Genomic DNA, 25,394 nt, shown 5'->3' on the forward strand with positions numbered 1-25,394 from the left:
GAACATTTTATTAATTTTTATTATTTTATTAATTATTAATGTCCGCCTTGTTTCAAACTGGTTAAGCTTAGGCCCTCTTTCGAACTGGTTAAGGTTAGAGTTTGGAATCAGGGCTGGTGGTCTAAGATTTTCAATCAATCAATCAAAGCGGGGAACATAGAACCCGGGGAACATAGGACCCGGGGAACATAGACATGCTCCCCTCCGCGACGCTGAACTGCCTGCGCCGGTCTGTCTGTCGAAAACCGAGGGAACCGCATCGGGCTTCAGCTGATTAGTGGTCTTCTGGACAAACCTCCCACCCCCAACAACATAATCCGAGGCAATGAAGTGTTCGCTGCAGATCTTCATTCCCTGTCCAACAGGCTGATCGCGCCGCCTGAGTGCAGCCAGCCAACGTGCCAACAACACTGTTTTTTTCACTGGTAGTTTGTGGAAATGAACCAACTTTCCTCTCTCTTTCACACGGTAAAATTAGTTTGAACAGCCAGGAGCAATACAAAAAGAACCACCGCGGTCCCATTGTTTGGTAGGCAAAATTTTATTTACTGACTGACCCGACAATCAACCCCGACAATGTTTACTATAGGCAGCTAACCAGCAGTGTATACACCAAACCAACACCGTGACGTCATCATCTAAAATGGTGCCGCCCATGGTGAAAACAGGGAAATTATATTTGATTTTTCAGACAAATAAGCAGGATTTCACATTTTATTATAGGACCCTGTCTTACACAAGGTACTGCAGTAGTATTTGGTAACCATAGATCTACATTCTGCCTGAAACTAGTGTTCAAAAAGATAAGAGAAAAGGATGTCTGTTACCTTGGGTTAAGGAATTCAGTAACTAATCAAAATCATGTGTTCTAGTCTTATAGAAACAGTCAAAGTGTAACAATTGGCAATCAAATATAGTTTAAACCTGATTTGACTAGGGTGACTTAGCTCATAGAGTGTGTGTGTTTACAGAGACCTTGTGCTCACAACAAGAGGTGAATTTGCATACAAAGTGTTGGCAACAGCTGCAGACAATAGGTCAAGAGTCACATATCCTGTGTTATCTGTTAAACTGGCCCTGTGGCACGACATGTGGGGACAGCTGGTTACTAGGAGGAACTAGATACAGGATTACAACATAATCTGTTTATACAGGATGTGGGGGAAGCAGCTTGGAATGTGAAGAGACAACAGGTTTCCTTACACAGAGATTGTTTACAATGGGTGTGGGCCACACAGCTAAAATAATGGCATGACCACATCACATGAAGCCGTTATCTCATGCCCCGAGTGAACTGCAAATGATCCTGTTATATTGTGGTAATAATTCTGAATCTAATGATATGAAATATGCCATGTTTATGAATAAGAATCACAGAGTTTGAAATTAAGCCACTTCTGAAACTACATTGGAAAATACTAAAAGTGCTGAATAATAACTGTATAAAATAGATATGGATTTAAGTTAAAAGAAGATGATTAGAAAACTATAGAAGTGGGCTTAATGGTAAAACTACTGTGATTCTCATTTAGCATCAAGAGAAACTATTCAAAAATGATATCTCTGTGTTTATGAAATCAATCTCAATTCGAATATACACATCTTGAATTGTGAAACAGAACTGTAAAGTAAATTTAGACAGTAAAACTATTCTTTGATTGGAAACAAAGTGGGCTCCAGGGGACGGCCCTTCTTTCAAATTCAAACTCAGGGAGCCCGTGATTGGAGGAAAACATCGGCTTGACGTCACTCCTGTGACATCACGCAGACACTCCCGGCTCCTTGATAAAAAGGGGGGTGTTGTGACTGTGGAGACACACTGAAAACGGAACCAACACAGGAACACACCACCCACCTTTTCACACAGAGGACGGCGCGAGCAGAGGAGAACAGGGAGAACAAGCTTTTGGAACTGAGAACACGGTCTTTGTTATCAACAGAGAACAAAGACAATTCAACAACTATCATACTTTTAATCTGCTTTCTTAGTATAATATTGAGGGCAAGCGGCATAGTGCTTCGGTACCTTAAATATTATAGCGTTCTTTATTTTAATTGAACCAGAACCATTGTGATTACACTTTTAACTTTGAATTAAAACCAGATTTGAGACAACTTCTCCTTCATTTCTCCTGCTTAGCTGCCGTCGAACAAGGCCAGTATGGTCTTTTGAAAGTACCAGGGCTTTTAGGACAGACAATTCACAACGCAGAGTATTGGTTCTGATCACATCAGAACCAGAACATAGACCCTAGGTGACTTCAGTACACAACAAACAAACTAGGATCACATTGTTCAATGCTTCATCTCCCCTTTAAAGGCAAGAGGTGGATGATTAATCCCAGGTTTAAGTACAGAGGTGGATGATTGTTTAATTCCATGTTTAAGTACAGAGGTAGATGACTTACCATGTTTAAATACAAAAATGGATCCCATGTTTAAATACAAAGGTGGATGACTTACCATGTTCTCAATGATGTAACTATGTGGGAAAGACCCTGAAACGTTTAGACATGTAAGAATGTAAATCAAGGGAAACACCATGTGATCAACTATCAGGAGGATGCTCAGAAACTGGAAATGTATAGAGATGCTGTGGGTAGCCTCATTTATTTAACAATGTGTACCCGCCCTGACCAATGGTTTGTAGAGAGTGGATTGTCACAGCATTTGGCTGACCCCATAGAGGAGCATTTGGATTACAGCCAAACATGTTTTTTTTGTTATCTTAAAGCAGGGGTGCCCAACCTTTTTTGAACCAAGATCTACTTTTTAATTTACCACCTAGCCGAGAGCTACCAGCCAAAATTTGACCTACTCTCGGCTAGTATTAATAGTATTAGTAATACCCATTCAATATGCACTTGTACAGCACTTTGTTCAACTTTGTCAGTGCTGTAAAGTTTAAACCTTTTTAAATCATAGACAAACAAAACACTTTGCTTTCATGAAATATTGTAAGCCGTCATTTGAGGCTTTATAAAAGCAGCATAATGAACACAAATCTGTCAGTGCCGAGTCCGACCTCATCTTAAATAGCAAACAGCAGTGCTTGTTGTAGTTAACAAAGAGAGGCAGAGTTGATTTTGCAAAAAAAAAAAAAAAGGATTATCGGATTTTATTAATCAAGATCTACTTGAAATCAGCCCGCGATCGACTGGTTGGGCACCACTGTCTTAAAGGTACAGGATATTGTGTGAGTTTGAATACAGACAGCTCACTGGTTTCGTGGGAAAACAAAGAAGCAGCCCACAATGGTACTATCAACTAGTGAAGCCGAATATACGGCTCTAGCTCTGACCATACATGAGTGTATTTATCCAGAACAACTGTTAGAAGTGATCGAGATAAGATTACGAGTATATTGTTTAATATGTAATAGGTAATTGGAATGTACTCTCTATACCAGACAAGGTGGTTTTTGAAGATGAGGGGCATTTTGTCAACATCAGTTAAAAATGATGGACACTGTTGTTTATGAGGGCAACCTTGTTGTTTGTGATGTTGTTTGTGATGGCTAGGAACCCAGTGTGTCAACATAGATGTAAACCTGTCAATATAGAAAATATCATCTCATCAGATCTGTCATCAGGGAAGAAAGGATGACACTGGTTTACTGTCCAACGGACGACAGGGTAGCAGACACTATGAGGAAACCTGTTCCAAATTAAAATTGAAGGGATTTGCAAGGGTCATGTTTAATGTGAAAATATTGACTGTCACCCCCTGTTAATGTTTTGGATTATATAATTTCCTTTGTAAAATGTTTTTCAAATAAGTTATCCAGTATGCTAATACAAACCTAAGTGGGAGTGTTGAGGTCAGAGGTTCTGTGTAGGATTGTTAGTAACTGTCTAACTGCATAACTGTTTCCACCAGTAACTGTCTAACTGCATATATAACTGTTTCCACTAGAGGGCGCTCTAGGCGGAGCCACACAGGTACACCACCATGTGGTGAGTATAAATACAGATGTCTCCTCCCATTCTCTCTTTCCCCCAGTCTCTCAGTGAGAGAAGACCTGTAGTGTAACTGCTCTGCCATGTGAGTAATAACCACATTATTGTCGCCCTATAGCCGAATTCTGTTAACAAATAGTAACTAAACCCTATCTGCTGCCAACTCCTCCTACTATTCTAACATCATGGGGCGACAGTGGTTCGGGAGGTAGAGCAGTCGTCTGGCAATCCGGAGGTTCCCGGTTTGATTCCCGCTCCTCCCGGGCAGCGTGTTGATGTGTCCTTGAGCAAGACACTTAACCCCTAATTGCTCCCGATGAGCAGGTCGGCACCTTGCATGGTTGCCTCCGCTGTCGGTGTGTGAATGTGTTAGTGAATGGGTAAAATGTGAGTAACAAATTGTAAAGCGCTTTGGATAAAAGCGCTATATAAAAATGCAGCCATTTACCATTTACCATAAATAGTGGAAAAGCCAACACCAGAGCCCTCTGCTCTAGTCAGCTACCTACTACAGCCACCCAGCACCAAAGCCCTCTTCTCTAGTCAGCCACCTACTACAGTCACCCAGCACAAGAGCCCTCTTGTCAGCACCTACTACAGCCACCCAGCACCAGAGCCCTCTTGTCAGCACCTACTACAGCCACCCAGCACCAGAGCCCTCTTCTCTAGTCAGCCACCTACTACAGCCACCCAGCACCAGAGCCCTCTTCTCTAGTCAGACACCTACTACAGCCACCCAGCACCAGAACCCTCTTGTCAGCACCTACTACAGCCACCCAGCACCAGAGCCCTCTTCTCTCAGCCACCTAATACAACCACCCAGCACCCTCCCTGCTCCTTTTTGCCACCAAAATCAACACCACCCACCTACAGCTGGCCTAGTCTAAACACAAATTAATAAATGTTAAAGAAATTAGTAACAAATCATTTAAAGCTTAATGATTAATAAAGCTTAGTTCATTATATTAAGGCCATATATTATGTCATATATTTATATACATATTTTTTTTTTATCTATTTTTTCTCCCCCTTTTTTCCGCATTTTTCTCCCATCCCAATTTAGTCATTATGCCAATTCCCTTCCTGGTCGTTGCGCGCATTTTCCCCCCACTTGCCGGCCTAGGGAGGGTTGAAGACTATCACATGTCTCCTCGATTCACATGTGGAGTCAGCCAGCCGCTTCTTTTCACCTGACAGCGAGGACTCTCACTGGGGAGTGTAACGCGTGGGAGGATCACACTACCTCCCCTAGATCCCTTCCCTGCTGAGCAGGCCGACCAGCGGTTTACAACGACCAGGTCCAGGATACATACCCCACCGGCTTCCCACCCACTAACACTGCCAATTGTGTTAGTAGGGACGACTGACCAAGCCGGAGGTACCGCTGACAGCTGGATTCGAACCCAGTGTCTCTGCGGTGGTAGGCGAGCGCTTAGTCCGCTGCGCTACCCAGCCGCCCATATATTTATATAATTTATCATTTACAAATCAACTGATTTGTAAAAGTCCAGTTACTATATTTAAAAAGACCATGTTTATGAGTAGACCTGGGATGTTATTCTAAAGTTGCTACTATTCCTCATTTACTAACATGTACTATTTTCTTTTTATTTTTATTATCTTTTCCCCTCCTCCTTTTTTCGTTTTTCTCCCATCCCAATGTTAGTCGTTATGCCAATTCCCAATCCCCTTCCTGGTCGTTGCGCACTTACCCCCCTCCTACCGTCGGACTGGGAGGGCGGAGACTATCACATGCTTCCTCCGACACATGTGTAGCCAGCCCACCGCTTCTTTTCACCCGGCAGCGCGGACTCTCACTGGGGGAGTGTAACGTGTGGAAGGATCACACTACCTCCCCCAGATCCTTCCCTCGCTGTGCAGGTGCTCCGACCAAACTGTAGGAGTCGCTGTTTACAATGACCAGGACCCACCCCACCGGCTTTCCCACCCGCTAACACTGCCAATTGTGTCAGTATGGACGGCTGACCAAGCCGGAGGCACTGCGGCAGCTGGATTCGATCCCACTGTCTCTGCGGTGGTAGACAGACGCTTAGTCCGCTGCGCTACCCGGTCGCCCTAACATGTACTATTCTAATAATGTGTTGGATGTTGGGCAACATATCTAGAATAGTAGGAGGAGTTGGCAGCAGAGAGGGTTGTACTGGAAGTTGTTAATCCAGTCATTAATTTATAAGCTATTTATAAGGCATCGTTTTAAATTGTTAACCAACTATCTATTAACATTCAACAATTCATTAATAACTCATTAAGTAATAGTTTGTGAATCATCTATTAACTATTTATAATGGGTAGTTGTTAGTGTTACCAAAAATGTGTACAATTATTTTATATACGAATAACAAATCAATCTACTACAGATATTCAAATCCAAAAACACAGCATCTGCTTTAATAATAAAGTGTATTATGAACTGGTGGGGGGGGGGGCTTCAACTGTTGAGATAACTATCGTCCTCCCCATGTTGAAGGAATACCTCTCATCATGGGAACTGGAGACAGAAAAAGACCCATTCCAAACCATAATAACACTCAGACGACGGCCGCTGTTGTCATGCCAACGCGGGAGGGGGCAACAAGCGGTTAAGGAGGAGAGATAGAAAAAGAGAGAGGGACAGAATGGATAACATGTGCCGAAGCCCTAATCCTGCAGGACAAAGTCCGCTCCATGACTGGGACAAAACAGCGCAGGCTTGGATTCCCAGCTTTGGCTGAACTACACTGGCGGCTGGATAAGACCTAATCCCTGGATCACATTCCATAAGTGCAGAGCAGGAGAAGTGTGTTTCTCCAACATCCCTGATTGTTTAAGTGCAGGATGTGGGGGACACAGGAATCATTCACTTTGACCACACATTCATTCACAGGTATCATGATGATCAGACACTATTTTTGTATTTAATTCAATCGAAAGGTGTGTGTGGTCTTGATAATTTCTTCACAGACACACACACTTTTTTTTTTTTTTTTTTTTTATAAAGATGAATTCAATCTTAAAATTTGGTCCACCACCAATTTGATTGAATACAAGCCTATAATGTCTGTCAGTTTGTTTTATTTTTAAACATGCAACAAGGCTCATGTTGCGTTATTATTGTCATTGTTGTCATCATCCTCATCATCATCATCATCATCCACCATATCATTGATTGTCGATCATCCTCATCATCACCATCATCCATATCATTGATCATCATCATCCATAGCATCATCCATATCATCATTATTATCATCATCATCATCATCACTCCATCTCCCACTCAGGAACTCATATATTGAGAAAAATAAACCACACACAGACAGTCTTGACCTTAAGTATCAAGATCAGAGGGACCCTTTAAGCAAAAAAGAAAAGCTCACCAGCTCTCCTCGGGGTCCCCTCGAGCCTGAAAGTCCATCTGAGCCCTGTAGGAAGACATCGATATGATGCAATATTATTTATCTCATCAGTCATTCATCGAGCAGGTCACACCGCCACCAGTCAGATCCAGGCAGCAGGTTATTGAACAGTTCATCAGGTAATACCTACTTGCTCTCCTTTCACACCAGGGGCGCCGCACTCCCCTCGTTCTCCCTAGAAATCAGAGAAAGTAGAGAAAGTAGATGAAGCCTGACTGTGCAGGAGAATGACTCAGTCAACCGACGGTGTCTTTCCCAGGTAAATGTCTTTGTCTTTTGTCTTTGCAGCATTTGAAAGTGTGTGGACAAATATGGAACTATAGTTACAGTACCTCATTGATAATTAATCATTTCTTTTTATTTCTTTTATTGATTGATTGTATTGATTGAATTATGTAGGGATGCATCAAATAAGACCATATTCAATGATTACTTACCTTCTCTCCCCTGCTACCAGTTCGGCCCTAAACGAAGGAAGAAATGTTAGTCCCATTACATTATGGAATCCTTGTATCAAATAATTACTATGGGTTGTTTTCAAGTGGGCCATTTTGCTTCCCGAATGTAATTACACTAGAACGAATACTTGGTTGATTACCTCAAGGCCCTCCATTCCTGGGCGTCCATTGATACCAGGTTCCGCCTACAGTGATCGAGACCAGGCACAAAACACTGCTGTCAAAACACGTTCCTCTCTGATTCTGTTTGCCACCAACGATGGATTATTGCGCTACAATGGAAACTTACACGAGATCCCTTTGGACCTGGAACGCCGTCGGATCCTGGCTCGCCTATTTTCCCCTGGGCGAGAGGGGGGAAAGAAAAGGGTGGGGGGGGGGATTGTACAGAATGAGATTATTCAGGGGGCCTCTTTCTAGTTTTGTTTCTCGTGTGTGTGTGTGTATAAGCAAAAGGTGAGCTAGGTCATCCCGCGAGTGACCCGTCTGTAACCCCTGCGCAATGTAAACCGCCACCTCCAGTGCAGCGGGCTCAGCCCTCATCTCGCTCTGCGCGTGTTTGCCCACGTCTAATCTCCCGTCCTTGACCTTTGCTTCCCTCCAAGAGCCTCCCGTCAATAGGGCTGCTTGTGAAAACATGCCCCCCCCCCCTCTTCGGCAGGGCCCTCCCGCACGCCTGTTACAATTGCAGTGTGGGAAAGCACTTCCTGCGCTTTGATGTGACTCCCCTTGACACTTGTGAGTGGACAGGGGCCCAGATGCACCTGCAGCGTTCGAGGGACTGGAGCAGGGGAGCGGCGAAGCTGGGAGAATCGCTGGTTGTCCAGCTGCTCGGCTGCCAGCAATAACACACCCCAGTCTGAGGATTACTGGGCCTCTGTGGGGCTGAGTAAACCCACTGTCAACCTGGGCCTGTCAGACACAACACTGGGGGGACATGGGAGCTGAGGCCCATAATGGACAAACATGCTGTTATGTAGACTGCGAAGCTAGAGATAACTATACTGCTCGACAAAGGCAATGAGTAGTGACTGACAATTTGGTAAAAACCCTTTTGTTACCAAGCCCAAACCTATATCTGCAGACTTTTATTCTCTCATATTCTGTTTGTGTTTGGGGGGGGGGGTCAAAAATCTGTGGAATTCTAGTAGTTATTCCACTAGGTTATTTGCTGCTAGAATCCGATTTTTTTTTGGCTCGAGAGACTTCGTCCATGGATTGCAGGCCTGGTTATCATTTGATTTCACCTCTGCCTTGTTTTGTGTTACCTTATAAATGAGTCCCTAATTACCAAATCCTAGAGAGCCATATTTCCAGTAATGACAAAACCAAAAAATAAATGTATTTAAAAGTATATTCCTCAGTTTCATTACACTCAAGTCACTGCAATCTTTCCTTTGTAAGGCAGTATAGCACACTGTGTGTGTGCGATTGATACCATTGTTTTGACTTGCCGTATGCCAAAGCAAGATAAGGTTCGACACAGTTGAATGAAGATGATATTATACTCACTGGGCTTCCAGGGGTACCCCTCTCCCCTTTGTCACACAGACAGGATTTGGGTTGTGGACACTGAAACAGATGGCAGAAAGAAGATGTATAAATGTACAATTCTGTATAATATATGGCACTGGGGGGAAATATATATATATATATATATATATATATATATATATATATATATATATATATATATATATATATATATATATATATATATATAAAATATATAGAAATGGACTGAAATGTAGGATACAAATGGATGGATCTTGATGGAACAATAGCATAGAGCATATTACACAGCGCAAGAGTAAATGTCTTTCTCTTGATGTCAGATGAATTCTGGTGATGTCTTCATATGTCAGATACTGTGTATCATGGAGCTTTGGAGTTACAAACTGAAGAGCCCTCACACATCGCTATATATTGTACTCCAAAGTCAATTGGCCTGCTCTGTTAGGTCACTGGTATATTTATCTATAAGGGCATTCTAGGTAGACTCCCCTGTTATGTATCGGTTCGTATGGTTTCAGGACACTGTGCTTGTGACTGGGACTGAGTTGGGCTTGAGACAGCTTTTATGTTTTCTGCACCCTCTGCCTGGAATAGCCTGCAGAATGAGCTTCACCTCCAGGACCTAGTGACTCTCACTGCATTTAAAGCCATTGTAAAGTCTATGGAATGTATTGATAACCGCAAATGTTTTAAATTGATAATATGCGTGTATTTCTCCGCTACATTTTTGTTGTATTGCACTTTTAGCTTGATTGTAGTCTCGATGTGAGTTATGTTGTGTCTGAAAATATATGTAACTATTTACAGTATCTCTTAAAAAATTTATTTGAATCTAAATGAAGGTTAAATACATTTAGTTAATGCTGGCTGTTAAAGCCCTCAGAATCATAGTGTCTTGTACAATCAGGTTCCATGTCCTGCCTTTGCCTACTTTAGCAGATTTAGTTGCTGGTCAAATTCCATTGACAAGACCATCTGGGTAGAACATAGATTTCCCCTAAATTTGGTGGAAATAACTGCTTACAATCACAGTGGAATTGCATCAACTTTCTGTCCTTAAGTGAAAAGTGAAAAAGGTTTTTTATGCAGGGTACTCTGTCCCCACCCTAGTCAAACAGACAACAGGCTTTAAGGGTACATTCAGACGTTTGTACTTAATGCCCTATTTCCTACTTACCAATGATGTTGTCCGTCGGTAAAGTCCTTTCTCAGCACAATCCATGCTATTGTTAATACCCACAGCTCCTGCTAGTTAGCCACACAACTAATGTAAAGTAATGGGGCCACACTCTAGTCTGTACCAGCCCTGTTGTTCATACCCACAGCTCCAGCTAGTTAGCCACACAACTAATGCAAAGTAATGAGCCATGTGGTGTGATCATGATCATAGCCCTTCCTTTACAGAAACTCTGTAATCCAGCTGGTGTGATCCTAGCCCTTACAGAAGCTCTGTAATCCAGTCAGGAAGAGCAGTGACTTTTTGGAGCCTTTATAAAATGAATATGATTTACTATGTATCTTGAAGAAATGTAAATCGTTTTTTATATGTGTTGGATAAAATATTACTTCTTTCCCTACTGAGAACACATTTCTGGAGCCATTATTGTTCTGTGTCTTTCTTTTAAAGGTTCTATGATATTACATTTCTGTTTCGTTTTTTTTGGTTATATGATATAACTGTAGCATAGATATTCATAGATATTCTGATAGGCCAGGTTGTCTTGTCCTGGAAAGAACAATATGTGTATATCACTTAATTTTGCAATACATGGTTGAGGTTATACATGCTTTATTACACAATTAAATCAGGTGAACCTAAAATAGGAAGACCTATGACCTAGACTCCACTAACTGAAAGTACTGCTCTCTCTTGGTGAAATAGAGATGCCTATGAGGGATATTCAGGCATACTTGATAAGGAGCTGTCTGCGCTTGTTCAAGCTCTTCATCTTATTGGACTACTGTTGGACATTTTGAGTGCTCATAGTGACCTTCTAGTGATTTTGCTAATGCACATTGCTGTATGTTGTTTGTCTGCAACCTTTGTGTTTGTCTTGATGTTGCTTTCTTGGCCATTTTAAGAATTCATGTTCTTCCTGTGCCCCAGTACAGCTCAGTCAGTATTTGTGAACATGCACAACTCTCCCCTAAAGCTAGAAATCAGAGAGAGAACACTCCAATGGGTGTTGTCACTGGGATGTAAAATCTAGGTCTGGTCAATGGGCTCTGACTTTGTGAGGCCATAGAATGTTTGTGTGAGCTCTTACACCCAAATGAGAATTATATTATAGGGTTGCTGGAAGGTCTGAACCAGAATTATAAACTAATTTGGTGTCAGAGCCCCATTCTTTGTCTATGGAGCAGACCCAGATTTTCCATCCGCGATTGGAGGGTTTTCTCTCTGGTGCATATACATCACATTGATATATGCTATAGAAGCACAGAGAAGAAATAAAAACCCATTGACTTCCACTACCATCACTAATAAATGCTAATCATTCTATTTGAGATATCTGAAAACAAAAACACTATTGCAAATACAGATGGAATCAAATGATTCAGTTTGTGACAAATCCAATAAGCTTCTTAATCTAAAATGGGAGGATTATCCCTTTAATATTGGTGGACTTCCTGTTTAAATATAGGTTAGATAAGATAAATAAGTACTTACCCCTGTGTTGACAATTGCGTTCTGTAAGAAAGAAAGAAAGAAAGAAAGAAAGAAAGAAAGAAAGAAAGAAAGAAAGAAAGAAAGAAAGAAAGAAAGAAAGAAAGAAAGAAAGAAAGAAAGAAAGAAAGAAAGAAAGAAAGAAAGAAAGAAAGAAAGAAAGAAAGAAAGAAAGAAAGAAAGAAAGAAAGAAAGAAAGAAAGAAAGAAAGAAAGAAAGAAAGAAAGAAAAATAAATATTTCATCTCATGGAAGGTTTGGTTGCTGTGTCATGAGTGTCAACAATCACCAAACTCTTCCTCTTGGAGTAAGAAAACATACTAGGTATTATTATGTGTAATATAGACAGGCAACATTCCCAGCAGCATTGGAGACACAAGATCCAAATACAGTATGTATCAAAATCTATCGAAACGGGTCCTACACTAAATGCATTGCATGTGATGACCACTAGGGGCTGAGTAGCTATCCGTGAATGTCTAACTGTCTGAGTGAGTTAGTTAGTGACATTGCCGGTCATAGAGGCACTTCAAACTTGGCATCTTAAAAACAATGCAGATGTGCGTTCACTGACCATTTCCCTGAAGATTTTGTCGTCCAGCTGACGGTCAGTGAGGCTGAGGACGTACTGCTGTGGCGGGGCGCTGGCAATGGAGCGCAGCCTGGCATTGGTGGGACCGTCCCTGGGCAAGCCGGACAGTCCGATGGCAAACAGCTTGATGTTTTGGTTTTTGGCATCAGCCGCGGCCGTGATGGCACTGGGGCTGCGCGGGTGGTCCACTCCGTCTGTGAAGAGCAGCGCCATCCTCAGGCTGCTGGGGGAAGTCTCGTGGTTGAACACCTGCGTGGCGTTGGTGATGGCGTAAGCCGAGTAGGTGCCGTGGCCGATGTACGCCATGGAGGCCACGCGGCTCTGGAAGACGTCCACGTCCTGCCAGTCTCTGAAGTTGTGCTCCACGGACACGGTGCTGCTGTACTGCAGGGCGGCCAGGCGGACCCGCAGGCGCCAGCCCAGCGACTGCAGCTGCATGAGGCGCGTGCTGACCCGCAGGACAAAGTCCTTCTGCCTTTCAAACAGCTGCAGCTTGGCCTTCTCCGAACTGTCCACGATGAACATGATCTCCACCGGGCAGATCAGGACTGGGAAGGAGGGACACTGTTAGGCTTTATATACAGCAGTAGCCTATACAGTAATGGTGAACAGGGTCATGTAAATGACAAGGTGGCACAGCAGGTCTCTAAGAATTGCATGACTTATTATTTTATTGTACTATTTTGGGGCAGAGCCATAGTGTGGACGAGAAAACTCTCAACTCTACTTTGCCAGAAGGCCAGGGCATGCAGCATGGGTACTAAAAGTATACAGTGGTGGAAGAGGTACACAGTTCCTTTACTTAAAAGAACACGCCAACATTTTGGGAAATTAGCGTATCCTCTTCTCCAGAGAGAGACAAGAAGATAGATACCAGTTTCCTCTCTGTGCGTTCAGTAGAAAGCTATCTGGCTGCATGTTAGCCTAGCTTAGCACAAGGAATGGAAGCGGACATGACCGGTTAGCCTTCGGGAGAGGTGTTAGTTGGACAATGCCTAGGCTAACCGGTCATGTCCGCTTCCATTCATTGTGCTAAACTAGGCTAACATGCAGCCAGATAGCTTTCTAGTGAACGCACAGAGAGGAAACTGGTATCTATCTTCTTGTCTCTCTCTCTGGAGAAGACGGTAAGCTAATTTCCCAAAATGTTGCAGTGTTCCTTTAAGTAAAAGTAGAAAGACGCAGATTATGCTACCGTTACCCCCTCCAGATGGTTACTGGAAAAAATTACACTCTACCGCATACAAATTTATTTGGAATAACAAACCACCACGTATAAAAAGATCCACCGCACAGAGAAACAAAGCCGACGGCGGTATGGCATTTCCAGATTTTTACCACTATTTTAAGGCGTACACTTTAAGACCACTGACAACCTGGTTTGATCCCCAAGCATCAGTATCCTGGAGAAATTTAGAAGTAAATATAGTAGCACCACATAGACTGCAGGACATAGTATACACCAAATTATCAATTAAGCAATGCGAATTGAAATTTGGACCCATTATTACTCATGCGATCCGGATATGGCGTGAAACACACAAAAAATATTCTAACCCACATAAATGGCATAATCATACTCCCCTATTCAATAACAATGCACTCCTGATTGGAAAACGACCTATAAGATACCCTAAATGGGAAAAGCAGGGCATACACACATTAGGAGATGTTTTCAACAAACGGGGTTTTTGTAGATATGAAGAAATACATAAAAAAATGTATCTCACCAGTTCCACATATTATTTTTATGCACAGTTATTGTTATGTTTGAAGGCTCATGGAGTCCCATTAAGGATACCAATTGAACACCACAGATACCACAAATTCTTCTATGAAAGAGAGACATCGAGAGGTTTTGTATCAGATTTTTATCATCAATTACTAATGTCCTCGTATGGAATCCTCCACCTAGACTCAGTCTGGAGGAGGGATATACCAGACATGGAAATAAATTTTGATTGGCAAGAAGCCTGGGCAAACGTTCGACTTGCGTCACGTAACCCGGACCATCAACAAATCAATCTTAACTATATTCATAGGACATACCTGACTCCTATAAGATTGAACAGAATGGGACTTAAACAAGACTCCAGATGCTCCTTACAGTATGTACAAATGGGGATGAGGGTACATTTATGCACATGTACTGGGATTGCCCACCAGTTAAGATATTCTGGAAAGAAGTGTCCCAGCAATTATCAAATTTCTTAATTCTGAATATACCTGTACACCCCTCTGTATTGCTGTTGAATGATGTTTTTGCAGTCCCTATACAGCTAAAGAGATGAGTTTTATCTAGTATCACAGCGGCTAAAAAGCTGATAACATCACGATGGTTTCAACCGGAAAAAATGTGCCGGAAGGTTTGGATTCTTACATATCTCGATGTGATTTATCTAGAAATATCTACAGCAAGAATTTTAGGTGTCAGTGAATCCAAAATTGCAATGTGGTTAGAAGTGGTGGAGAGAATAAAAGCTAGCATATGAATTGTAGTGCCTGGTTAGGAGCGAATGATAATGGATGGATTATCCAAGTGGGGGTCCGGGGGGGGAGCGAGCGAGAGCATATGTGTGTAGGGTATTAGATAGCAAGTATTAGGTGTATATCGCGTATAATACATTTATTTAAATGGTGATTTCATTGGATGTGTACTGTTAATGAATGCTTGTATATCTAATTTTATGTTGTTATGTTTATGTTTATGTGTATGTTTAAAAAATAATAAAAAAATTAAATATAAAAAAGACGCAGATAAAATAGTACTCTGGTAAAAGCAAAAGTCCTCCATTCAAATGTCCACTTAAGTAAAAGTAGACCTCCAAAGGTTATGTTAAAGTGGTATGTGGTCCAGTTATGCTCTGATTACGTCCTATGGTTTCAAATTTGAAAGCACATAATCTTCATAAATGTTTGCCATGTTTTCTATGCAAAATCTAACCAATGGGTTCAGATGAATGCAGTGTAAAAAGTACAATATTGCCTTTGAAATGTAGTGGAGTAAAGGTACAAGGTTCCCTAAAATGAAAATACTGAAATAAAAGTGTACTTAAGTACAGTACTTGAGTTCAAATACTTATAGTTGCTTTCCACCCCTGACAATATAAAAAGGTGACAACCTCTTGACTTGCACACTTGGGATAGTTGGAAGAGTATAAATGAAAACATGTATATTAGTGAAATAGAAACAATTTTACTCTCCCAATGAACCCAAGGGTGCAATAAATGCCTTCTAGAGTCAGAGGCCATACACCTACACCATCGCTGTGGTTCACGGACCCGGCTGTAAAAAGTAGACTCACTTACTTTTTTCTTCATTCAGGAGGAGGACCTGGTTGTCGTCTCTCTGTCCCTTGCGCCTCCTGCCCTGGCCTGCAGCCGAGACCGACAGTCCCAAGAGCAGGAGCCAGAGTTCCACAGCACATCGCATCGTCCCTCTTTTCTTTTTGTCTGACTACTCAAGTCTGGAAAACTAGCACAAGGGCAGAGAATATAACAGAATAGAACCAAACAGAATAGAATCAGGCTTAATATCGTCTTAGTCTTTACTCTCCTTACAGCCCACAGAGTTAGTAAATCATCTGTCCCTGGCACTGAGATGCAGCATCCATCACTTGTCCACTCCTGAATACCACAGGCTGCTATTAGTCCCCACCAACGCAAGGGGGAGACAATACCCTAATAACTGCCTATGATTGAACTCAACCAGTTGAACTTAGAGCATCCATCAACACACTGACAGTACAGTATATCTACATTCTGCATGCTTGCGGTCCCTTCTGTCAGAGCTGCAGTCCGACTTGGCTTGACTGTCATGGACAGTTACAGTGAGGCCACAGCATCACTTCTTAGCTTATTTGATCTTGATTGATGCTTTGCTGCTATATAGGCTGTATGTATTTGACACCCATTAGTCTAAGTCGAATTAGTTTAAGCCACATTAACACTTCAACATGAACAGAGCCTATACATTTCCCCATGTGTTCTTAGTCAGTATAGTGTGTAATAAGCACATACCTATGTATATATATAATCATAAATTACACAAACGTTTATGCACTTTTTTGGTGCAAAGCATAGCCTCTCAACCCAATATGTCCTGCAATAATAATAATAATAATAATAATAATAATAATAATAATAATAATAATAATAATAATAATAATAATAATTATAATAATAGTTTATATCATATCATTACCAGGGAACAGCTCACTGTGCAGGTTGGACAATATTTATGAGGTGAACATCTTTCCGTCATTATTGAAGAAATCAAAACAGGTTAAACGCGGCTAACATTATAGTGCATAATGCTATATGCTGTATAAATAGCATAACAAATACAAATAAAAAGGTCTGGGCTGTTTCCACATTAACAATGCTACACAGCAGGGTAGGCTATATCATATTCACACGAATTAATTAATGCAAATTAATTGTATTGATTGAATCAAGCCTCACCTCGTAAAAATAAACAATCGCTGATTAGTCCGTCAAATGGCTTTGAATTGCATAATCCAGAAGACCCGCTTCTTATATTCCTATATAGCTGAGTTTCACTACGAGAGAGAGACGCGCGGCTCCGTTGGTCAAATCCGGGATCAAACCTGCTCGAGGAGGCTGCGCTCCAATCAGAGCGGACCGCGCGCTCTTCTAAAAGGACGCGCTAAACGGTGATGCGCTCAATAACCGCCATCATGCACGATGCTCATCGACAACGTTTTACTGCAAGTCAAGAATCAAGTCAAGAAAGTCGTTTTTTCCAATTTATGTTGGCTGTGTCAAATGTGTACTATATCACTTTCTCTGGGGTAAACGGAGTGGCAGAATCCCTGTCGGAGCAGCCAGTGGCAATAATACACATCGCGTCTAGTAGGAAATTAGACCAGCATCAATCCATCATTATGCAAAAGTATAGGCGTTTTTATGGCACTTTACAACTTCACTTTCAAACTGTGAATTACAACATAGTTGACTATCATTGAGCCAAGTGTCATATTGATATAGCCCGTGCTCCTTGTTGCGTTTACTTTACACAACCCCATTACTTAGTGATTTATGACTTAGTATGACTTCTTAATTGCTTGGGAGTCTTTTCGTGTTTTAACGCACATTAATCACAAGGCTCTCAGCTCTTCTTTTTATGTGGAAAAAATGGCGAATAATTAACTTACAGTTAGGTACCATTAAGTACCCATTCTGCAATCTGTTAAATAAAGTTTTCATTCATTCATTCAGGGAGAGTGTAGTAAAAAATTATTTATAACGTCAGACACGAACAGAGACTGTCATGCAACTAGGTCAGTTTCTGATGGATTGAAAGTACGAAGAAGGAGGAGAGGAAATGAGTAATTATGATGCCTCCAGGTCCGAGGGGCTATACTCTTTAACATTTTGATCAAAGCTTTATGTCCCACTCGAAAAACAAATAGAGATTGCCCTCATTTTCAACGGTGTCACGTTTACATCAAGATAAATAAATAAAACAGGTGAATATAAAGGTAAGAGACAAAAAAACGATTGTAAAAGATCAGGAGAGTCAAACAATTTACAATGTCAAAATGGACAGATATAATTTTTCTTTTTTATATTTTTTTTTTGTCAAAACAAGTACAGAGAATACCAGGCAGATTTAAAAGCATGACTCTAAAATTACCATAAAGAATCAATCGTCAGTTTAAATTGAAGAAGATAATTCCAGGAAGTTGGAGCACCAAAGCAAAATGCAGACTTAACAAGTTCAGACTGTACATAAGCATAACATTATGCCTCTCTGCCAGAGAAGACCAACCCACTTCATCATAAAGCACAGTGGTGAGTGCCATATATCACCAGTAATAAATCTGAGGGCAGAATGACAGACACATGTGTCCATATAGGTTTTAGAATGCATGGGGATTATATCCCCATAATCCAACACACAGTTCAGTAAAAGTAGAAATACCCAGATGAATGAGTATTCCATTCAAATTATACTTAAGCAAAAGTAGAGACGTATTTGCTATTGAATGTACTTACGTATCTAAAGTAAAAGTATGTGTATAGCAGGGTGGATTATCCCTGCTTTATGGGAGTGGTTGTACACGGCCACCTGGAAGCGAGAATGCAGCAGAGCTGAGTCCAGCTGGATCCCCGACTGTAGGCCAGGAATGTTGAAGTGGAGGTCGAGCAGCAGGAGTGGATGAGGCCTAGGATTCACTGACCTAGGGATGGTACTCTGGTCCTTCTCTGGTCAGCAGTAGCTCCCCACACTTCCCCCAATACTTCCTGAGCCCTCCCACACCTGATGGCCGTAAGATGGATGATATATTCGCTCCCCAAAGCAATACTCTTCCTTAATGATGAGTGGAGACCTTTCACAATAAACTATAGGCAGGGGGTGGGGAAAGGGTTAAACAATAATGAGCATTACCCGGAGAGGAAAGGGTTAGACAAATTGCACATTAAAGACACACACACAGTGCTCCCATTTACGTCTCCTTTACTGGAAGTCTGATTCAAAATACAAAGGAATTACTCAATTAGGAAAGTTATTCCCACACTGGGCACCTAGTGCTCTCGCTCTACAATACACATGGAGGGAAGCTATTCCCACACTGGGCACCTAGTGCTCTCACTCTGTATTACAGACACAGTAAGAACCTCTTCCCTTTAAGAGTTATCTACTGTTCCGCTTCGCGGTAGGTGAGCACAAGGTAAGGAGTAAAGGAGTTCAATGGGAATTTTATAAAGAACCACACATTATCATTACACTCAAAAGAAATTAACAGTGGGCCCACATTAGCAAATAAAAGTCCTATCTAAAGCCGGCTTTTCCCCCAAAACAATAAATGGCTGGGGCGCCCCTAGACACTGCTGCCAGCGTTCGTTCGAAGCACCGTTTATCTTCACCCTTAGAGAGCCTGCGCCACACAGTGAATTGTCTACAGATAACGTTTCAGCACTCGAAGCGTCGCTGTACTTATCCAAAATGGCGGGCCTGCTCTCACCACCAACCATCCGGGTGGTAAGATGGCCGTCAAGCGATCCCGCGATACAGGCAGCGGGGTGGGGTAGACGCTGGGTAGGTGAGCTGCTGGGGCAACGGCTTGGAGGGGCTGGAGGAGCGTGCAGTGTAGTGACGTCCTCTGCTGGGCTGAAGAGGTGGGCCGACACGCGGGCTAAACTGTGGTGCTAGCCTAAACAAAGCTAAGCTGTGGGTCGTGGTGAACCCCCCTGCTATGACGCCTATACACCGCTAACGCAAGGTGGACAATATCTACCACCTGGTCTTCGGCATGCGCTCGTCCGTGGGTGCATTCACAATGTCTCTTCCGCATTAACCAAACGCTAAGCTATCGCATACTTCTAGAATAACCCGTTGTGTAACCGAGTTTATCTCTTGCATGCTGAATCTCCAGAGCTCCAGTCCAGTACGTCTTCCTCCCTCTGTGGAAAACGATGAAGAGGAAGCCCCTCCCTTGGCACCGCGCTCTGAGCCCGTACTTCTTCACCTGTGCCTCCCTGCCCAGCGTGACCACCAGCGCCCCTGGCGGCACCTGTATCCTGTCCCACTATGAAGCGTCAATGTTAGGATAGGGAGAATCAAACAGAGCAGCAAGTTAAGTGTCAATGTCGGGGTAGGGATGATCAAGAGCGGTCAGCCGGTTACACAACGTCCTCGTGAACACAGGGAATGCAAAAGATTAGCGTTTGTTACAAAGGGTCAGATTAAACCGAATATATATATTTATTGCCTGAGATCCCATGTATAATATTTGTATATCGTTTGATATCCCTTGTATATTCTTTGTACATATACACGGAATATCCCTTTACCTGGTACAGGACAGACCATAATATTCGTTCTCCTATTGGAAGCGATCCCCTAGGCGCCAGTGACTTACCCCCTAGAGCTGACTTGAAAGCTACCGACATGACTTGTCTTAACATGCCCGCTTCTGCCCATGAATACGGCTACCGAAAGCAGAGCGGCACTATTTGTCCACCGTACGTATAAATATGACCAGCGAATACAGAACTTCCTTTTCAGTTCGCCTTCAGTTCAGTCTGGTTCAGTTACCAAGTAAAGCCTTACCCACTACGCAACGTGCGGTACAGCAGGGCTCGTATTGCCTCAAATAGAGTCGTGTCTATCCTACTACGTTTGTTTAACGTATCGTTCGCTATTTACTAGTAAAAGCCTTCATTACGAGTCAAAGACCCGAGTAATTGTGCGTCTACATAGAGCACTTATTGCCGCGTGCTAATAGGATAGTAACGTCACGTTCAACCGTGGACCACCGCGCACCACGGAGGATATCTACATCGGCGCCAGCAGAGCCACCTTCCGGCAGGATTATTGCTTTTGACTGTGGCTGCTGGAGCAGAGAACCGCCTACCCCGCTGCTACTGTGGGATCTACACAGGCCCGTGAGGACATCACTCGAGCCCGTCTCTGTCGGAGCAGAGACTCCACGGCTTCATCTGCGGCGCGCACCCTAGGATTACAGCTGCTGCTTTCCCCGCTGACACAGGGGTGATATCGCCTCCGTGGACCCTTGACTTTGTATAGAGCATTGCCTCCCCCTGCTGGCTTACAACCGGTAGTACCCCCCTTTCAGTATCTCCAGTATCTCTCCTGAGTACCATAGATAATTACTAATATTCATTATTGATTTGCCTATGCACATTCTATTTGCCTTATAAGCGCAATTAAAGTAATGTAATAATACCCTTTTGATGTAATAAATATTCTAAACAAGTATTTGTGTGGAAACCGTGTTATTGTGGAGAAGTTCTTATCATATACCTGTGTACGGTATTGGCCAGTAATGTACACAAGACGGTAGTAGTTTAATGATACTAATACTTGATTAATACAGTCAGGGAATTGTACCCCTCAGTTACAATTGGTCCTTCGAGCCCCGGATAATAATTAGCATAATATTAATATAATATTAATATTGACATGGCCGATGACGAACACTCCACAAACGGTTCTCCTAAGCTAGATCGCCCGCAGCGCAGACGGCAGCCACCTTCCTATCTAGAGGCATACTCTGTCAGTCCAATACCTAGCTTTAAAGGGAAATTAGATACGGATAAAATAACTAAAGCGGATAGTAAAATTATGTCCGACCCTACCAACCAGGCTACCCCGCCAACAGAGGCCCTAGTGGGTTCTAATGTAACTGACCAAGCTCACGGTGGGGACCAGGAGGGAACTGACACGACTTTATCCCCCGACAACGCCGACGAGGTAGTCCCCGGAGCGCTCCAGGATAAAGAAAGCCCTCCCGGGATGGAACCCGACCCACCACAAGAAGAGACGCGCACCCAGGAGATGGGTCTCCTCGGTACGCAACAGGAGAACGGGTCTCCAACAAGTACTGCCGGGAGCCGATCGCCCCGAACGGCGTCTTCCCCCAGCGCGGCGGACAAGATGCTGGCGCAAGCACTCATCGCCACCCTGGCAGCCTCCACCGAACGCGATCGACTTCAAGCGCAACAGACGCGCGAGCGCGAACAGTTTGCAGGCGAGCGAGAGCGCTTCCAGGCGCAACAAAGGAGTGAAGACGACCGCATAAGACTGGAGACCAGACGCCTCCAGACAGAAGAGAACATTGAGAGAAGCCGCGCCGATGCACAGCGCGACGTCGCAAATGCCCAGCGCGACGCCGCCAACGCACAGCGCGACGCCGCCCAGGCCAGCGCCAATGCGCGGCGCGACGTCGCCAATGCCCAACGCGAAGCAGCGCGCGACGCAGCCCATGCCCAGCGCGAGGCAGAGCGCGACCGGCTGCAGGCGGAGCTGATGGACAAACTGGTTGCCATGGCGACACCCCCTCACTCCACACGGAGCTCTCAGAGATCGTCAAGACACGGGTCTAGGACACATTCCCCTACCCGACGAAGCGACCCGGGACTCCGCCAACAGGAGGATCCTGTCCACGTCTCCGAACCCCCTTCCCAGCCGGTCCATACGAGACCCAGCAACCGGGAAGAATCGGACCACGCCGAGAGACTGAACAGAAGACTCCAGGTCCTAGCAGAGGAAGAGGAGGAGGAAGAGGAGGAATGTCAAGCCGACCAGCAGCAACGTACTCTGGACCAGGAGGTCCAGTACAGCCCAGAAGTCAGCCCCGAGGCCCTGCGCTACAAACCCCCGACTCAACTCACGGGTGAGTTTGACGCACCGCCAGCCCCGAGGGACAGCACCTGGGTACCCGACCTTCGGTACCCACCAAGTACCAGCCCAAGACGACACGCACGGGGAGACTCGCCTAGGAGGCCTCTTCCCCAACGCTCACCGATGTGCCAGTCATCCATGGCATCGTACCTTGGCGCACCGACGTTTCCAGACTTCACCCATGAGAACCGAGCACAGTACACGGAGCTACGGATGTGCTTAGAGACAATGATGGTTGATGTAGCTGATGAACGCCACAAGTATGCTACCCTATTGAAGCACCTCAAGGTGCCCCGAGCGCACAATATAGCGCTGGCCTATGCCAACTCTACTACCCCATACACGGCGGCTCTAGCAGCACTCGACCAACGGTATGGACGCGTATGGGACTACGTGATACAGGAGATAAGAGACATTGACCGTCTCCCCCCAGCCAGAGACAACAGAGCGCTAGATGACCTGTCTATCAAGGTACAGTCCCTGGTAGGGATGCTGGGGTCCCAAAAGGAAAAGGGTATCTACGAACTGTACGCTAACTCTAACGTAGAGAGGATATTAGAGAAGCTCCCTCCCGCCCGACAAGAGCGCTTCAGGCGGCAGAGAGACTACCGCGACCCCAACGGTCCAGAGGCATCCCTCCTAGACCTATCTGAGTTCCTCGCCAGGGAGGTCAGTAGCCTACGACTCGACACGTTCGTATGGAGTGGACCAAGCCCAAGACTCGGACCTCGGGGACAAACGGATAACCGCCGGTTGGTGACCGTTATGCACCAAGCCGAATCAGTACCACACAAGAACCACAACACCCCCTCGACGAAAGAGGACCAGTGGAAGATTGAGTGCCAGTACTGTGAGGGAGAACATCGGCTGTATCAGTGCGAAGATTTCAAGAAGCTGACCACGGATGATGTGAGTCAGTGGGTCAAGGACCACCGCCGCTGCTTCCGCTGCGCGCGCAGCCACCTAGCAGCTGAGTGCCGCTTGAAGAAGAAGTGCAGCAGGTGCGGTGGCACCCACTTGGAGGTCCTGCATGCCATCAACAGGCGTCAGCCAGGACAACAGAGTGGGCCCGTCGCGGTGATGTACCATGCCGAGGCGGTGGCACCAGCACCGAAGAGCCACCAGACCGCTCCCTACTGTCCCTACGGCGACGGCGGACACTGGCTGGCACAGTGCGCCGAATATAAGACACTGAACCCCGTCCAAGTGGACCAGTGGCGTGAGGCGGCCCAGGCGGGCGCCGCTTACCACGCAGGGGCGGCCCAGGCGGGCGCCGCTTACCGCGCAGCACTGTGCGGAGCCCACCAGAAGGTCCAAGGCAACCAACCAACAGGAGTGCTCCATATTGACCAGCATAGCGGGACCCCCCGTGTGCTCCTCAAAGTGGTCAGAGTGCTCCTGAGCTACGAGGACAAGGTCCTGGACACTTACGCCATCCTGGACGATGGGTCTGAAAAGACTCTCCTCCTCGCTTCCGCAGCAGCCCAGTTGGGCCTGCGAGGTGTCAAAGATACAATGACCATACGCACCATCAGAAGGGACCAGAAGACCATAAAGGGTGAAAAGGTCTCCTTCAAGATGGCAGCGGTGGACCAGCCCGAGAAGCAGTATAGTATAACCAACGTCTTCACCAGCCACGACATAGGCCTGTCTCAGTACACCTACCCCATCCCACAGCTGATGGCTAAGTATGTGCACCTACGTCAACTACCTATACCGCTTATCGACGGCGCCACACCGACCCTGCTCATCGGCTCCGACCACGCGGACCTCATTCTCCCAATTGAGGCGGCCCACGTCGGACCCAAAGGATGCCCAGTCGCGGTTCAGACCCGACTGGGATGGACGCTCCAGGGCCCCCTCTACGGACTTGACAGTCAACCCACGTCTACACGCTGCCTACACACAGAGGCGAGCGACACCGGCCTCTCCCCCGTACAGCAGAGGCTATTGACATTAAGCGAGAGGCCCGTGAGAGAACCGTGGGTACCAGAGGGAGTTCGGAACTCCACCCCCCTCAGCTGCGCTCCAGACGTGGCTGACCTCGAACCCAGCACCCCAAGCGACTCCTTGACGGGGCGGCCGGGACCGGCCCCTCCTCAGACGGGGTACAGAGCAAACAAGAGAAACAGACGGAGGAGGAGAAAGCACAGCCAAGCACAGATCAAAGCAGTCTCAGGCCCGCTTCCTCCTAAGCCCCCCTTCATCCCGTCCAGTCGTCATGACCATAGACCAGTCACTACCCCGAGCTGCGTGGCCGGCCGGCCGTGTAAGCAAAGTGACCACTGGTGCCGACGGAAAGGTCAGAGTGGCAGAAGTGCTCGGCCAAGGGCGGACCTACAACCGACCCGTGGCGAGGCTGATAGAGTCGCCAAGGCTCCCCGACTCGCTTAATGACGACCATGACCCCTGACTTTGTGACCTGCCTACCCTCACAACGGACATTGAGTGGTGGACAGTGCGGTTAATCTGTCTCTGCTTAGCTAATTAGGTGGGACTAATTAGGGGGCGGCTGTTACAAAGGGTCAGATTAAACCGAATATATATATTTATTGCCTGAGATCCCATGTATAATATTTGTATATCGTTTGATATCCCTTGTATATTCTTTGT

General features: G+C 44.8%; 1 protein-coding gene across 1 annotated transcript in view; it reads right to left on the minus strand.

Moving 5' to 3' along the window:
* Positions 1–16,040, minus strand: part of col28a1a (collagen, type XXVIII, alpha 1a) — a gene marked incomplete at both ends in the record, with an annotated part of 45,582 nt that extends 29,542 nt beyond the window's left edge. Inside the window, 9 exons of the mRNA XM_084312417.1 lie at positions 7,337–7,381; positions 7,506–7,550; positions 7,813–7,839; positions 7,974–8,018; positions 8,123–8,176; positions 9,346–9,405; positions 12,020–12,040; positions 12,590–13,155; positions 15,917–16,040. Coding sequence (XP_084168543.1) covers positions 7,337–7,381; positions 7,506–7,550; positions 7,813–7,839; positions 7,974–8,018; positions 8,123–8,176; positions 9,346–9,405; positions 12,020–12,040; positions 12,590–13,155; positions 15,917–16,040 — 987 coding nt within the window. The remainder of the gene's footprint in view (positions 1–7,336; positions 7,382–7,505; positions 7,551–7,812; positions 7,840–7,973; positions 8,019–8,122; positions 8,177–9,345; positions 9,406–12,019; positions 12,041–12,589; positions 13,156–15,916) is intronic.
* Positions 16,041–25,394: the final 9,354 nt, after the last annotated feature.

The sequence above is a fragment of the Notolepis coatsorum genome, assembly GCF_963971535.1.
Source record: "Notolepis coatsorum genome assembly, chromosome: 4".
Lineage (NCBI taxonomy): Eukaryota > Metazoa > Chordata > Actinopteri > Aulopiformes > Paralepididae > Notolepis > Notolepis coatsorum.